General features: G+C 54.2%; 1 protein-coding gene across 2 annotated transcripts in view; it reads left to right on the top strand.

Moving 5' to 3' along the window:
• The window catches only part of PEAR1 (platelet endothelial aggregation receptor 1), a 72,429-nt gene that overhangs the window by 26,939 nt on the left and 29,363 nt on the right, over window positions 1–16,127 (top strand). For both annotated transcript variants that reach the window (XM_084824534.1, XM_084824533.1), the window contains exons 3-10: window positions 999–1,097; window positions 2,569–2,673; window positions 4,251–4,351; window positions 5,171–5,263; window positions 9,773–10,022; window positions 11,280–11,403; window positions 12,174–12,310; window positions 14,146–14,358. In XM_084824534.1, the coding sequence (XP_084680660.1) occupies window positions 1,003–1,097; window positions 2,569–2,673; window positions 4,251–4,351; window positions 5,171–5,263; window positions 9,773–10,022; window positions 11,280–11,403; window positions 12,174–12,310; window positions 14,146–14,358 (1,118 nt within the window). In that variant the 5' untranslated portion in view covers window positions 999–1,002. The remainder of the gene's footprint in view (window positions 1–998; window positions 1,098–2,568; window positions 2,674–4,250; window positions 4,352–5,170; window positions 5,264–9,772; window positions 10,023–11,279; window positions 11,404–12,173; window positions 12,311–14,145; window positions 14,359–16,127) is intronic.

The following is a 16,127-nucleotide window of genomic DNA, read 5'->3' as shown; positions in this document are numbered from 1 at the left end:
ACTCCAGTCCACTTACTTTTTCTTTCAGCAGCATGATCAACTTGCACTTGTTGCAGGTGTAGGCCATGTTGTTCTCAGGCAAGAAAACAAACATTGCGCACACCTTGCAGGTCACCACCACTGGAGAGTCTTGTCCTTCCATAGCCTCTTTTCTCTTTTTTGTGTCTGGCTTTGTGATTGTTTTAAACTAGTCTGTGCCTGTTCCTCTACTCACTAGAGGTTAAAAGCAGAGTCCCACTCTTAGCCTCTGTCTCCTTTTTCTCTTCTACCACTGCAACTCCCCTGGCCAACTCCTGTTTGCTCCCCCTGTTTGCTCGCTGTGGTCGCTTGCTCTCTGGGACCTTGCTTGCTTCTGTAGGCCCTGGACCAGCTAGACCAGCTTGCTGTGCTCTGCTCTGCTCAGCTGGGAGGTGGGAAACAGACAGTTCTTCAGCAGAGAAAAGGGTCTGTCCCTCTGGATTGGTCTAGCAAGGGCCAGGAACATATTCAAGACAGAATAGACCCTCAGTTTTATTATTGGGGCTATAAGAGCACCCCATGCAATCATTAAGCATCCAGCCGCACTCTGATGATGGTTTCCTGCCCTTTCAGTAGAGTCAGGTTGGCTGAAGATAAGATATTTTTGACCGATAGCTTTTACACCAAGGAACTTGGGGTAGATCTTCACCATCCTTCCTGGGGAGTGTCGTGTGGCCTACAGGGCCCTTTTGGGCCATACAGATCTCGATCTAAATTTGGAGAGCCAATGGTGGCCCCAGCACACAACTACCCCCCACTTCTCAAGCATCATACCCACTTTGTCAGAGATCCCGCAACCAAGATGCTTTCGCCTCAGCTGCTTGTTGCTTTTACGTCCAGGCCTGAGAGTTGTGCTTGTTCTGTCATAAGCCCATCTCTTTTGGCTCATCTGAAAGATGGTGTATGGAATTAAATGGGGGGGGTCCCCCTCCTGGCAACTTCTGGATCACGATCAGACCATCCTTTCTTTCTGTTGTTAGGAGGATGATCCAGTACACCATTCTGTTGCTGTGGATGCAACTGGATTGGAGCGTGTTGCTCAATCCTAACAACCCTGATGTCTGCAGCTACTGGGAAAGGTGAGAAACAAGGGAGGATGATCGGGGGTCCAAGTCTGGAACAGGAAGGGGTAGTGATATGGGGAGGGTGGCTCCAGGAGCACAGGACGTGATTGCAGTCAAAATGTGGCTTGTGGAGACTTGTTAAAAGTGGGGCAGTTCATAAACTTCCCAATAGCTGCCTTTACATATATAGCAAGCCAAGAACAATTATAATTTTGCATGGTGTGGAGAAAGTGGGGAGGGAGACATTTTTCTCCCTCTCAAAATACTAGAACCCGGTGGGGTCCTCCCCTGAAGCTGATTGGTGGGAGATTCAGGACAGAGTAAAGGAAGCCCTTCTTCACACAGTGCAGAGTTAAACTATGAAATTCACTACCAGAAGATGTAGTGATGGCCACCAGATTGGATGGCTTTAAAGGAGGATTAGACAAATTCATGGAGGAGAAAGCTATCAATGGCTACTAGTCCTGAAGGCTATATGCCACCTCCAGTACCAGAGGCAGTGAGTCTATGTACAGTTGCTGGGGAACATGGGCGGGAGGGTGCTGTTGTTCTCATGCTCTGCTTGTGGGTTCCTGGTCGATATTTGGTCGGCCACTGTGTGGAAAGAATGCTGGACTAGATGGACCTTGGTCTGATCCAGCATGGCTCTTCTTACGTTTTTATGAAACCATATCCGGGTATAATTGTCCCATAGCAGACATACAGCAGGGAGGCAGTCTAGATTTAGTCCCGCTTTTTCTTCCAAAATCATATAGACTAAAAGCTGCTTTCACATTTATTTATTTATTTATTTATTTATTTATTATTGCATTTATACCCCGCCTTTTTTCCTCTTGCAAGGAACCCAAGGTGGCTTACATTATCCTCCTCCTCTCCATTTCATCCTCACAACAACAACCCTGTGAGGTGGGTTGGGCGGAGAGTCTGTGACTGGCCCAAAGTCACCCAGTGAGCTTCCATGGCCGAGTGGGGACTACAACCCGGATCTCCCAGCTCCCAGTCCAACACTCTTGCCGCTACACCACACTGGCTCTCACATCACACCCACACCCACTGGAGAGGTTTTAGAGCTGCTCTTATTCCAGCTGCAATGAATTCTGGGATGGCATTTTCCTCTGAATTCTTCTCAGAAGGGAGGGAGAAGAGGGAGTTGGTATCACCTCTTTGCAGTCTTAATTGATGCCCTCATAAATGGAAATGTGATCAGAACTGAGCATAGTCTAACCTTCCGTTTGCACAGTGGCAAACTGGCTGCCCCAATGGGAAGCCCACAACCAGGACAGGAGAGCACTTGCAATAAAAAGAATTTATCCTTTTTTCTCGCCAAAGTTTTAAACAAGAATTTAGGAGTCTGTTTTAGTGTTTGTTTTTTCAATTTTTCTGCCTGAAATCCTGTGCACATTTCCACGTAGTTCCACTGTGCTGTTGATAAACAGTAAATTCTGGCTCCTTTCCACTAAAGGTGACTCTTCTTGCTCCCTCCCAGTTTCACCACCCCCTCCAAGGAGTTGTACATGCAGCCCTTCGCCCAGGCTTTCCAGGGGCCCTGCGAGAGGAGCTGGCCCTTTGCAAAGACCTGCACTCGGCACAGGTAAGGAAGGAAGGATGGAGCTGGCTCCTCATGTCCTTGGAGCAGCCATTCTGCAGCTGGACCCCCCGCCCCCCGGTAGTGATGACGCCATGCACCAGTGGAGGAGAGGGGATCTGCCTGAAGGACCAGAGGAGTCTCGGCGATGCTCTGTGGAGCTTCTCGTGGGTGGGGAGGAGAGTGGAGGGATGGAGCAGGACCCTTTGCAGTGTGCAGCTGCCAGAAGAGTTTGTACTTCCACAGTGGGCTGGAGGGGGGTTGGTGTCTGTGGAGAGTGCTGTGTAGCGATAAAGCTTTGGTGTGGACCCCTTCCCCATGTTCTGTGGCTGCCTGCTCCTTTCTCGACTTTATGGCTTAAGCTTGAGCTTAAGTTGCACAGGAAGCCCCTGGCGACTCTTTGAGAGCCCCCCGGATGGAGTTCTCTTCCAGAGGCAGCGCTGTTACTGTGTGCGGTGGTGGTGCAGCAGGTTCTTCTCCACTGGGGTTTCTGCAGTGTTTGAGGGCTGGCAGGGCGACCGCAACAGGTTTGTTGGGCCTCCCAGTCGCAAGGTAACAGCGCCCGTCCCCCAGACGAGGGCGCCTGGCAGGCCCAGGGGGTTGTTCCTCATCCCTTGCTGCCCTCCAGAGGCGGCTGCATTGTCCTGTCTTTGTGTCTTGTCTTCCACCCAAGGGGATGCTCCTGTGGGGCAGCCTCTCTTTCTGCCCTTTCAGCAACAGCTGCCCTGCGAAGCTTGCCTGAGACCGCCCAGGGAGCTCCTTGGCCGCCATGTGCATCTCACTGGCTCTCCTGCCCTGTACATGTATTTTTAAAGGGAAAGAAAATGGTATTTTTAAAGGGAAAGAAAACGGACGTTCTTGTATTTATATCCCCCCCCCCCCCCCCCCGGTTCTGCCTTTTATCCTGTCCACGATTCTGTGAGGGATGGAGAGGGAAAGACAGCTGGTCTGCCCTGCCCTGCCTCTGGGCATTTCAACCCGTGTTCCCTTGTTGTGGCCTGCCAATTCTTGGAGCAGTGTTTAGCCCAAAGGACATGGTGCTTTTTCTGCTGAGCTCCAAGTGCTTCCCGTGTGTTGTTTCAGTACGCCTTTTAGCAACAACCTTTTCAAGGTCAGCCAGTAGTAATACCCCCCTATTGCAGCAGGTCCTGGGGCTGGGAGATGGTGGCTGGCCTAAGACAACCCCTGTGAGCTCATTGAGGAGTTCCTGGCTCACAGCTCATGCTCGTAACCTTCTGGCTCCCACTGTTGCCTGAGAGCGTTTTCCAGCTACCTTGAGCAAGAGCTGGGGAGGGGGGGATGTGCTGCCTTCTCGGCGCCTCCCCTTCCAGGCCAGATGGAAAGCAGGTGGACCTGCCTGGTCCTCCCCAGCCATGGGTCCAGGTGGCTCCAGCACAATTGGGAGCAAGGGGCGTCTGGCTTTGAAGAAGAACGTCTGCCGCCTGAGTTTCCTGAGATCTCTGGCAGTGAAGAGTTACGCTTCAGCCACGCTGAACTCTCCTCTCCCCCGGTGGCCCCCTGGCAGCAGCTGGGGTTCTCCCGCAGCTTTGCCTCCACCGCTGTTTCCCTTTGCTCATCCATAGAGTCCTGTACAAGGCGGCCTACCGGCAAGGCGTGAAGGTCGACTACAGGAGGCGCTTCCGCTGCTGCAAGGGCTATTACGAGAGCAGCGACGTCTGTGTCCGTAAGTCACTCTCTGGCAGCCCTGTGAAGGTGCGGGGGAGGGACTCCTTCAGCTCAAGGGCCAAATTCCATCCTGGAGAAGCTTTTGGGGGCCACATTCCGGGGTGGGCAGGGTGGGGTCAGAAAACCCAAAATCCCAGCCTGTTTTAACTTCACGCCCTTTCCTCCCATCAGTAAGCCTTAGGAGAGGCATTTCAACCTTTTAGAATGGGGAGAAAAACCATCCCACAGCCAGCGTTTAAGGGGAAAGAGGTGGACCCAGTGGGAGAGGGCATGGCTCTCTGGGGAAGCCTGAAGTTTTGCGCCCCGGCCTTTAGGACAGTGTGACGTGGTGTGGCAGCTCCCTTTCTTGCCCTTCCTCGGGGCGGTTGGATGTTTGCATGAAGGGCCACTGTAGCCGCAGCAGTGCCACACGCGGTGGACTCTCTCACTGCCACAGTCACCACCATCCCACCCCCAAATGCAGCCTAGTGTGCACACGCGCATGCTGCTCAGGAGAAGCCAGAGGTGACGAAGGAAGACTGTGGAGCCCAGTGAGAAAGGGCCCAGACAGAGGCGAGAGGGCTGTTTTGAGAAGGGGAGAGGCCCTTTCGCCTGCTCACGCACGCTTCTGAGTGCCCTCTTGTGAGTAGGAGGGAAGCCCCTGCAGGTCCATTGTGCTGGCACCCTTCTCTCCACTGATACCTGCTCGGCCACGCTTCTCCTGTGGGTTTCTGGAGGCAACGCCATGGTCCTCCAGGTGAAACCAGCTTTGCTGGCAGCTCGCTCAAGTGGGAAGGATATCTCCATGACTCTGCTCCTTCTCCCCTCTTGATTCCAGCCCGTTGTACCCAGGAGTGTGTGCATGGGAGGTGTGTGGCTCCCGACCAGTGCCAGTGTGAGCAGGGATGGAGGGGCACCGACTGCTCCAGCGGTGAGTCACCCCTGTCCCATCCCCCAGTACACCACCAAGGGACTGCTAGGAGCTGGGCATGCGGCTGGAGGGTGGCTGAGAAGCAGAGCTCCATCAGAGAGTGGGCCATCCCTTCAGCTCCTTCTCCTGACATCGTAGGACAAAAAAGATAACAAATGTGTCAAAGGAAATAGAATCCCAGAATAAAAACTAAAGTGGAGTAAAGCATACCAGACACTGAAACTGGGCTGACGATTGTAGTCCTGATGAGTGACCCTGGTCTGGAAAAGCCTGTTGGGATGGGGTAGACTAAGAGCAGGGGAGGTGCCAGGCTCTGTGGAAAGACTGTTCCTGGTCTTGGTGCCCCAGTTCCTGAGGTATGCAAATACACCCGCACAGCTGGGAGGAGGTGTGCCAGGAAATGGGTAAGGTGCAGAGGAGGAGACACACCTGGAAGGGGGGGCAGGGTGTGGAAGGAAAGACTCAGGCCCTCCAGGGGTGCATGCTTGCTGGCCTCCTCCTCCTCCTGTTCATCTTCATGTTCCTTTCCCCAGCGTGGATGAAAGAAGTCAAGAGAGAGAGAGGCAGAGCTTGTCAAAGAACAAGGCAGGGCTGGACAGTGCGAGGGCCAGCTCCTTCCCCTCAAGAGGGGCCCGGTCTTCTGGCCTCTCTTGCTTCAATGGAAAGGATGGACGGCAGCGCATGGGAAGTCGTGGAAGGCTCCCTAGTCCAGGGCAGGACTCGCAGGGCAGGCCCAGCCAGAGGAGAAGTTGGAGATCCCTGATCAGGCCTCCAGTCTCAAATCCCCTATCTTGGGGGTTCATCACATGGAGCTTTTATCCTGCTGTTGAGATGGCTCTGTCACAGAAATTTGCGGGCTCTTCAGATGACGCCGTTACCCTCCAGGGTGTCTCCTGCAATTTCCCCCAGCCTATCCCGTGTTTTCCCCAAATGCAATAAATATGGTATTTTTTCCAGCCCACGGAACAGGAGCGCCATGACGTCCCTGTGAAATTCTCCAATAGCGGGAGAAACCGCTCTGTCTGCCTGCTGTGGGTGTTCGTTTTCAGTTGCTGCTGGGGGCGCACAGTCATAGAATCATAGAATAGTAGGGTTGGAAGGGGCCTACAAGGCCATCGAGTCCAACCCCCTGCTCAATGCAGGAATCCAAATCAGAGCATCCCTGACAGATGGCTGTCCAGCCTCGTCTTGAAGGCCTCCAGTGTGGGAGAGCCCACCACACCCCCAGGTAATTGGTTCCATTGTCGTATTGCTCTTACAGTCAGGAAGTTTTTCCTGATGTTCAGCCGGAATCTGGCTTCCTGTCACTTGAGTCCATTATTCCGTGTCCTGCACTCTGGGATGATCAAGAAGAGATCCTGGCCTTCTTCTCTGGGACAGCCTTTCAAGTACTTGAAGAGTGCTGTCGTATCTCCCCTCAGTCTTCTCTTCTCAAGGCTAAACATGCCCAGTTCTTTCAGTCTCTATTCAGAGGGCTTTGTTTCCAGTCCCCTGATCATCTTTGTTGCCCTCCTCTGAACCCTCTCCAGTTTGTCTGCATCCTTCTTAAAGTGTGGTGCCCAGAACTGGACACAGTACTCCAGATGAGGCCTAACCAGTGCTGAGTAGAGGGGAACTAGTACTTCCCGGGATTTGGAAGCGATGCTTCTATGAATGCAGCCCAAAAGAGCATTGGCCTTTTTTGCAGCCACATCCCATTGTTGGCTCATATTCAGCTTGTGATCGACAACAATTCCAAGATCCTTCTTGCTTGTCGTGTTGTTGAGCCACGTATCCCCCATCTTGTAACTGTGCATTTGGTTTCTTTTTCCTAGGTGCAGAACTTGGCATTTGTCCCTATTAAATGTCATTATGTTGTTTTCTGCCCAGTCCTCCAGTCTATCCAGATCACTTTGAATTTTGTTTCTGTCTTCCAAAGTCTTAGCTATCCCTCCCAATTTGGTGTCATCTGCAAATTTGATCAGCATTCCCTGCATCTCCTCCTCCAAGTCATTAATACAAATGTTGAAGAGCACTGGGCCCAGGACTGAGCCCTGCGGTACCCCACTCGTTACCTCTCCCCAATTTGAGAAGGTCCCATTGATAAGCACTCTTTGAGTCCAATTCTGTAGCCAACTGTGGATCCACCGAATCGTTGTTTCATCTAGCCCTCTTTGAGCTAGTTTGCTCATCAGGATATCATGGGGCACTTTGTCGAAAGCTTTGCTGAAGTCGAGGTATATGATGTCTACAGCATTCCCACAGTCTACAAGGGAGGTTACTTGATCCAAAAATGAGATCAGATTTGTCTGGCAGGACTTGTTGTTGACAAATTCATGTTGGCTTCGAGTAATCACGACATTGTTGTCAAGGTGCTTCCAGATGGATTCCTTTATCATCTGCTCCAGAATTTTCCCAGGGATTGATGTCAGACTGACTGGTCTGTAGTTCCCAGGTTCCTCCTTTTTACCCTTTTTGAAGACAGGGACAACGTTAGCCCTCCTCCAGTCATCTGGCACTTCCCCCGTCCTCCATGATTTCTCAAAGAGAATAGACAGTCAGGATGACGCAGGCATTGTGGATGGGAGCAGGGCGTGCAGGCGCAGATTTGACAGGCGTGAGGGCAAGAATCACCCGCCAATTGCAACTCCTGCCTCCACTCAAGTCTTGCTGAGGAAGGACTTTCCTCGATTCCCAGGTGTCTGCCATGTAAATGCTTGAGCACATTTCTCTGTTGGAGGGAGAAGAGGGTAAAATGCCTCCCTGCAACGAAAGGAGACACCTCTGATCCCCCACCCCACCAAGCTCAGAAGCAACATCCTCTGTTGATTCAGAGTACCCCATTAAGGTCAGTGGGGCTTACTCCCAAGTAAGTGTGCCGAAGGTTGCAGACTTACAGGGCGATCTTATATCTACTCAGAAGTAGGTCCCATTGAGATCAGTGGGGTTTACTCCCACGTAAGTGTGCCGAGGGTTGCAGACTTACAGCACAATCGTACATTTTATGTCTACTCAGAAGTAAGTCAGAGGTTTCCTGGGGGCTGCGAGAAAAGAGTACAGCAGAAGCTAAGCTATGAAAACAAGAACACCCCCGCTCCTTTGCACACATGGCAGGCAGGCACTCCCTCAGTTCAAACCACGTGTCTGCCATATAAAGGAGCCCTTCCCAGTCCTGCAAAGAAACCGAAAGCAGGAAACTCCGGAAAAGATGTGGATTTGGGGGGGGGGGGGGTTACTAAATGTAAAAACACCCTTGGATTGGGATTGTGGTGCTGGGGGAGGGAGAAGGTGACCCTTCTGTCCCCTGAGCTCTTTTCTCAGGGTTAATCTTCCTCCACACTCTCCTGAAGCAGCTTGGTGTAAGGTGGTTGTGAGCTGCTGCGAAGGCCCTGTGAGGGAGTGAGAGGCAGACAATAGATCATGAAGGATCTTGCCCTGCCACTCCCATTGCCAACTCAGGCTGGGCACCAGAGGTGCTCCTGTGCAGGCGTCACCTGTCGATGGTAGGAGGGGCGGCCCTCCTCTGCGTGCCACACACACGCTCCGATTTGTGTGGGCTGGTCCCCCCAGCCATCGCCAAGTGCACCTTTGCGTGAAGAGATAGAACGGAACGGGGAGGTCGAGGTGACATGCTGTGAGCCAAGCAGGCAGTAGTTGAGCCAGTCCTCTGATGTCAGCGGTAGCCTCCCCCTGTGCTCAGAGCAAGGGGAGGGCCAAACGCCTCTGCCATTTCCGTGATGGTTCTTGCCCTGCCTTATCCCCCACCCCACTCCCTTTCACTGAAGGTCTGGAGGAGGCAGCAGGTTCCCACGCAAAGAGATGTCCCTCTGGGCCTCCAGTTTACAGCTGGTCACTGGCTGGGAAATAAACACTTCTTCTTTCTTCTTTAAATACTTGTATTGGCTTTTCAAATCCAACAATACAGTAAATAACAACATGAGATATCAGTAAGACCACCCAATGCTTCTGAGGATCAGGGGAGAGGGAGTAAGCGAGTGCTGCCTGAGGCCGCAGAGTGGTTTGCCACATGCCAGGCAGCCTGAAAGGGGGCAATCCTGGGTAGCCAGGAGGTCCACAGGAGCCAGACCCTTTCTGGCGCCCCTGGAATCGTGGCTGTCCGCTCCAGGTAGAAACAGAAGGTACTCCAAATATGAGGGGGCAGGAGTTGCGGTTTTCCTTCCGAGTTGAGTGCAGCAGGCAGCTGTTAGGTGGCTGGGACTCCTGACTTACCTCTGCAGAGAATGGGCTGAATCAAGGATCCCTGCAGCTCCATGCTCGGCCCCCGGGAGGGTCACGAGCAATCCCCGTTGCCTCCTCTGATTCATCCACCCTGCCCAAAAGCTGGAAACCCGGGCTCTCTGGAGACAGTGGACAGCCTCCTCAGCCAAGAGCAGCTGAAGCACCTCTCAGAGCGCATCATGGTTCTGGCGGTGCCCACACTGTGGGGCAACCCACATATTTTGGCCCTTGGCGAGCAGAGGCTGCCCTTGGGCTGGCCGGCCTGCCTAACCAGCTCTCCCCTTCCTCCAGAGTGCAGCAGCCTCTTCTGGGGACCCGACTGCCAGAAGCCCTGTGCGTGTGCCAACGGAGGCAGCTGTGAGCCCCTGACTGGGGCCTGCGTCTGCCCGCCAGGCTACAGGGACCTCCTGTGCCAAGAGCCCTGTGCCCCAGGAGCCTATGGCCAAGGATGCCTGCTGGACTGCCGCTGCGGGAACAGCAGCACCGGCTGCGACTGGCGGACAGGGGCCTGCTTCTGCTCCCAGGGCTACTCTGGGCCACAGTGAGTAGGGGAGAGAGGAGCTTTCAGGAGGAAGGAGTGAGGGGAGGTCTGGATCCTGGCTGGAGCAGCACGCCCTCCCTCTCCGGACAGTGCCCTTCCTCTGAGGCATGGGCTGGGCGACTCCCGGGGGCTCCTCCCAGCTTCGCAGGACTGGTCCGTGGCACCCTGTGACTTCAGCCCATTCTCTGCTGCTGATTAGGGCCAAGGCCTCAGCAGGCCTGTTCGCAGCGCTGTGCCTGTGACACGTCAGAGGGGTTTCTGGAGAGGGAGAGCATGTGGCCTGGCTTGTGCTGGATGCTTTCCTCGGGGTCCTCATCGGCGGGAGGGGTCGTGGCGCTTTCTGCCTGGTGGCTCAGGCGTTCCCCATATCCTGGCTTGGCTTGCTTGTTTGCACTGCTTTGTCCGGATCGATGAGGGGTGATGGCAGCCTTCCCTGGATGTACTGGCCAGGCGATTCTGGGAGCTGCAGGTCAGCACATCTGCTGGGGAAGGCTGGATCCTGGGCTGGCTGGGGTAGGGACCTGCCCTGAATGCAGTGACTGGCTGAGGGTGAAGAAACACAGACTTCCTCTGGACAAGACAGAGGTTCTGTGGGTGGGTGGAAGCAGTGGCACCTGCAGGATCAGGCTTTCAGTCTGGGGGCGCCTCTTGGTTTAGCTCAGGCAGCCTCTGGGGCTCAGAGGGCTTTTCCTCAGCTCCAGCTGAGGCACCAGCAGCCGCCGGACCTGTGGGGAGCTGGCCTGGCCGCGGGGCCTCCCATGGAGTTGGTGGCCAGCTCTGTGTGTGGGGCTGGCTTTCGAGGCAGTCTGGGTGCTGCAAGGTCCCTTCACCAGGGCTGGGCATTTCGGTCCCGTCAGGCCGCCTTGGCAGTGGGTTCTGCTCCACAGAGAGGCTTGCCTGGTGCCACCTCGCTCCCCTTTGCATTCACCCAGGCCTTTCACATCACAGGTGGGATGGGAAGGATTGTGTTCTTTTAACCTTATTGATTAAAAAGCTTTGCTGGCGGTCCTTACATTTCCATTGCTAAAAGGGTTTTTTTTTTCTTTACTGTGTGTGTTTTATATTTTAAATATTATATTGGACTTTGTTTGTTTCTTTATACCCTGCCAATCTACCCAACAATGGCACTCGGAGGGCTTCACTGGATTTTATTCTGTGTTCCATAAGCCACTCAGTCGACAGACCGCCCCACGAATAGGAGAGGATGCTTTGGAGCCCTTCCCGTGGGATTGACACCCTGCTGCTGTTGTCTTCCAGCTGCGAGCTCCCTTGCCTCAATGATACCAGCGAGCCCCAGTGCCAGGCCCAGTGCCCCTGTCAGAACGGGGGCCTCTGCACCTCCCCCGGGACCGGCACGTGCACCTGCCCTCCTGGATGGATGGTACGTTGGGGGAGAGGAGGGTGCAGGGCAGCAGGCAGGCCATTGCTCAGGCTGGGCCCACCCCGCCCCAATCCCCCGGACAGCCCCCTGGTATCTCTGGGTACAGGAAGAATGCACGGGAGGCCTGTGGGGAGTCATGCAGGGCCAAAGCGTGTGTGGGGTGGGGGATGGAGGATGATCTCCATCCTGAGCAGTACAGGGTGGGCGTGGGTGTGTTGTATCTCCAGCCTGTAACCTGACTGCCACAGCGTTCTTGTGCCAGCGGGGGTTGGGGCGGGGTGAGAGCATTTAGGGCTCTACTCAGTCTGCTCCTCACCTGAATGAGGCAGGGTGGGAGGGGGAGAGGCATGTCCCCTCCCGCACTTGTTCTCAGGAATATCCTTTTCATGCTGACCGGCTGAGAAAACAGGGCCCTCCGTAGTCAGTTCTCCCTCCTGTTTATTTCTGAATTCCCTCTCTGCTTAAGAATGCTTGAGGTGATACATGAGAAGGGCTTGCCATTCAGAAACCTGGTCTGCAGCAGCAACACCTGCCTTCTGGCATGTTGGAGGCTCCGTGACCGCTGACTGAGGTTACCTGACAACAGGCTGTTCTCGCCTTGACGCCCCCCCTCTGTTGCTGGGAGTTATGGGGAGGGGAGCCCACGTCCCCCAAGACAGCTCACTCTGGTCCCCCTTTGTTCTTGGGAAGGAACGGCAGGGCTCCGACAAGGCCTCCAGTCCTCCCAGGCGATCCTGGCTACCCGCTCTCCCTTGCTCTCCCCGCTGCAGGGCACCATCTGCTCCATCCGTTGCCCTGGCGGGCGCTTTGGCTCCAGCTGCCAAGGGGAGTGCCGGTGCCACAACGGAGGCCAGTGTGACCCTGAGACTGGGCAGTGCTGGTGTGCGCCGGGCTACACTGGAGAGCGGTGAGTAGGACAAGGGGGCTGTGTTCCCAGGGCTCCACCAGCAGGGCAGCCCTTGCCCTAGTCCCAGATGGGTTCTCCTTCCCCAAAAAGCAGGTCCTGCAAGGAGAGCGCCTGCTTCCTCCAGGAGTCCTGCCAGTCCCAGCAGTGTCCAAGTGTCATTATCCCCTGGGCAGCTTTTCGAACCAAGGTGTCATGTTTGCCTTGACACCCACCACGGCAAGGGGATGCCTGGCCCCATGGCGGGGGACCCACAGCCGCTTTCCTTGTGGCCCATGCTTAGCCCATCCTTTCCCTCAGGACCAGTTGGTCAGTTGGATGCTCTCCTGCGTGGCTTCGCACCTGCCTGCACTAGTCGCCTCCATCTCCACCAAGAACAGCAGCGGCCATTAATAAGTACAGTCAGTATCAGTGGAGGAAGTAAGTTGGAAATTAGGTCTCCTGCCTTGGCTAGGAGGAGGAAGGATGCAGCTAGAAGTGGAAGGAAATTGTGCTGTTTTCCAGCCCCTTTAAGTGATGCAAACAATGGCCAGGCCAAAAATAAAAAGCCAGTGCCTGAGCAGGACTGGATGGCTTTCCCATCTAAGTCAGAGGAGTGTGGGGAAGGGTGCTTCAGGCACACCTGGGGGTCCTTTTGGCCACACATCTGCTGGTGGTGATGGCAGGGTCGGCTGCAGAGAGCTTGCTGATCAAGAGAGAGCAGGATCTCAGCCCCACTTCAGACAAGTGAGCTTGGTTGAGCCCATGAGGGGCCAGAGGCACCACTGGCTTTGCCTGCCATGGTGCTGGGCTCTGCCAGGTCCTGGATCATCAGCTCCCTTCCTTCCCGTGTACCACGTGCAGCACAGTCCCTTCCCTTCAGTGGAAACCAGCCTGGAGCTGAGGGAGGGAGCCAGAGGCTCCGTCCCCTGCATATCGGAAAGGCGCATGCCTGCGCAGGCAGCAACCATGAGAGCTATTTATGGCCTGAGAGCATAATCCAAAGCCTCAGCAGAGGGCCACAACTTGGGGCTGGAACTCATGCTTTGCAGGTTCAATCCAGTGAACGGGTCTCAGGCTGAGGGCAGTTGGGGGCGGGGAGCGTGTGCTTTGCCTCAGACCCTGGCAGGGAGCTGCTGCCCACTGAAGCGGAAGAGGCGGCAGGGGCCTGACCAAATCGGAGGCTGCTTCTCGGGAGGACAGTGCAGCCTGCACACCATCTGCGCAGCAGCGTCCTAGGCAAGAGCCAGACTTCCATCAGTCTCCCGCTCCTCCTGCAAGGAGACTAAGCCAGTTTGCTCCCTTGAAGCCGGAGGCTGCAATCCTGAACATGCTTGTTTGGAAGTGAATCCCTGCAACAAAGTGCCTAGGACTCCATGTGTTCCTCTCTGCTTTGGGTAGTAGTCATAAATATTCACACTGTGGAACTCCAGGAGTTGGAGGCCTTGCAATAAGAGCCTGAGGTGTCCCCAGCATGGGCTCTGCAGCCGATTCTGGTGTGCTTCAGGCTGGCCGCTCTTGGATCCTTGTGCTTCTGAGGACTTTCTTGTCCCTGGATGCAGGTAGAAACACAGCTCAGAGCTTGTGGTGTTATACGCAATTCTTAGAAGCCCGGCATTTCCCCCCTAGGTCCTCCCTCTTAGGCCGAAAAAGCAGTTTTTGAACTCACTTCATTTGGATGGTAATGATTCCATGTTTCTGAGTGACTGCATTGGCTTCTACATGTTCATGTTAAAATCAGAATCCAAGGTTCACCAGAATTGACTTTTTCCCCTTTGTTTTTTTTAACTGTCTTTTCATTTACTCTGCTTTACTCCCTCATCCACTTGCCTTGTGTTCCACTCTCTCTCCCCATAAAGATGCCGGGAGGAATGCCCCATTGGCAAGTACGGCCAGGACTGCAGCCACACCTGTGACTGCGCCAACGGGGGCCGTTGCTTCCACATCAACGGGGCCTGCCTGTGCGAAGCAGGTTTCCTGGGCAGCCACTGTGAGGAGCGCAGATGCCTGCCTGGCCTCTATGGACTCACCTGCCACTTGCCGTGCCTCTGTGACCCTCGCTACACCCAGAGGTAGGCTGCCTCTCTGTCCACTTCTGCAGCCGCATCAGCACCTCTCTGAGTCATGTGGGCTTGTAGACATGGTGGTGGCGGCAGCTCCTGAGACAGGTGGGGACAGCAGCATCAGCAGTGGAGCAGCATAGCATGGCAGGAAGACAACAATGCCTTTGTGCTGGGGAGGCAGGCCGTGGAGGTGAGAGCAGCAGTGCTTGAGACTTCTCTGAGGACTGCGCCATGAGACGCAAAGGAAAGGCAGGGCCTGCAGGAGCAGGCAAAACCCCTTCCCAAAGCACTAGAAAAAGTGCCCTCGAGCAGGGCCACTTTATCCACTGGGCAAAGGGGCCCCCTGTGTTGCAGCTGCCAGGGGGCTTGTCCAGACCCAGGCCCCACGCAGGTCTCTAGTCCTCATGGATCAAGAGCCGTGAGGCAAAACATGGGGGCCAAGCATGCCCTGCCCGGTTGTCTGGTGAGGGATGAGTTTGGTTCCACCTTCCATCGTTATCCTTTACGGAGTCACAGTTCCATTTCCTGGAGGAGGAACTTCTTGGCTCATTTTCCCCCTCCCCCAGGCGGAAGAGAGAGCTGCACAGCTGCCCGTAGAAAACTATGGAGTCTGGACACAGGTTTCTCCACCCCAAAATAAAAAATGTAGCAGAGCAGCTTTTAAAGTAAACCCTGGGGGAAAGCCGACAGGAGCTGGGAAGCATCCAGTTTGGGTTAAATCATCCCGAGGGGATGAAGATGAAAATGTTTTCAGTTGCCCAAATGTAGAAGGGGAGGAAATAGGCCATGAGTACATGCTAGCCAATCAAAGAGGCCTAAGTGCCATAGCAAAAGATGCACGTGCCAGAGACATCTGGGGAGGGACACCAAGTATAAGTGTTCCTATGCAAATGCTAGAAGCCTCTGAGCCAAAATGTGACAGTTGGAGTGCTTGGTTCAATATTTGAGTTAATATTTGAGTTGAAAAATATGAAGTCCTTGTCCAATTTCACAAGGAGAAATTGTGGGCGTTACAGAAACCTGATGGAACGAGAGAACCAGTGGGATATTGTCATCTCTGGATATAAACTCCACAGGAAGGACAGGGAAGGGCGAACTGGGGGAAGTGATGCTCCCTACGTCAAAGAGGCACATGCTAGTCTGACGAGCAGACTAGAATCCCTACAAGGGGTAGGCTCTTCCAGACAAGTGCTATGTGTACCGGGCTCCAAAACTAATTTAGTGCTAGGAATGTGTTAATTGTCCCCCAGACCAGAATGTTCAGGGTAACTGAGATGGAAAATGAAATCAGGGAGACCTCCAAGCAACAAAGTGTTGTAATAATGGGTGACTTCAGTTACCCCCACATTGACTGGATAAATGCATGTTCCAGTCACAACAAAGAGGTCAGATTTCTTGATGCCCTAAACAATTGTGCCCTAGAACAGTTGGTCGTGAAACCAACCAGGGAGGAGGCGACCTTGGATTTAATCCGAAGTGGTGTCACCTAGGAGTAGGGATGGGGGAGAATTTCTCCCCGAAACATCGGGGGGCCGAGTGCCAACACATTCGGTCCTCCGAAGGTTGTTCGGGGAGAAATAGCGGGGAGAAATTCTCCCCGCTATTTGTGTTGCCCTTATTTTCACTGTAGTCTACGTAAATCTTTACGTAGACTACAGGGACCAAATAAGGAATGCGAATGGCGGCTCCCTATGGGGGCCGCCATTTGCGTACGCGCTTTTTTTTTTTTTTAAGTCACCCATGATAGGCTACGTGACGATTAACGTAGCCTATCACGG

This window comes from Heloderma suspectum, chromosome 17 (assembly GCF_057233095.1).
Source record: "Heloderma suspectum isolate Gila_16-S chromosome 17, 16-S_ref, whole genome shotgun sequence".
Lineage (NCBI taxonomy): Eukaryota > Metazoa > Chordata > Lepidosauria > Squamata > Helodermatidae > Heloderma > Heloderma suspectum.
Note: the sequence above shows the minus strand (reverse complement) of the source record. Positions and strands in the feature narration are given on the sequence as shown.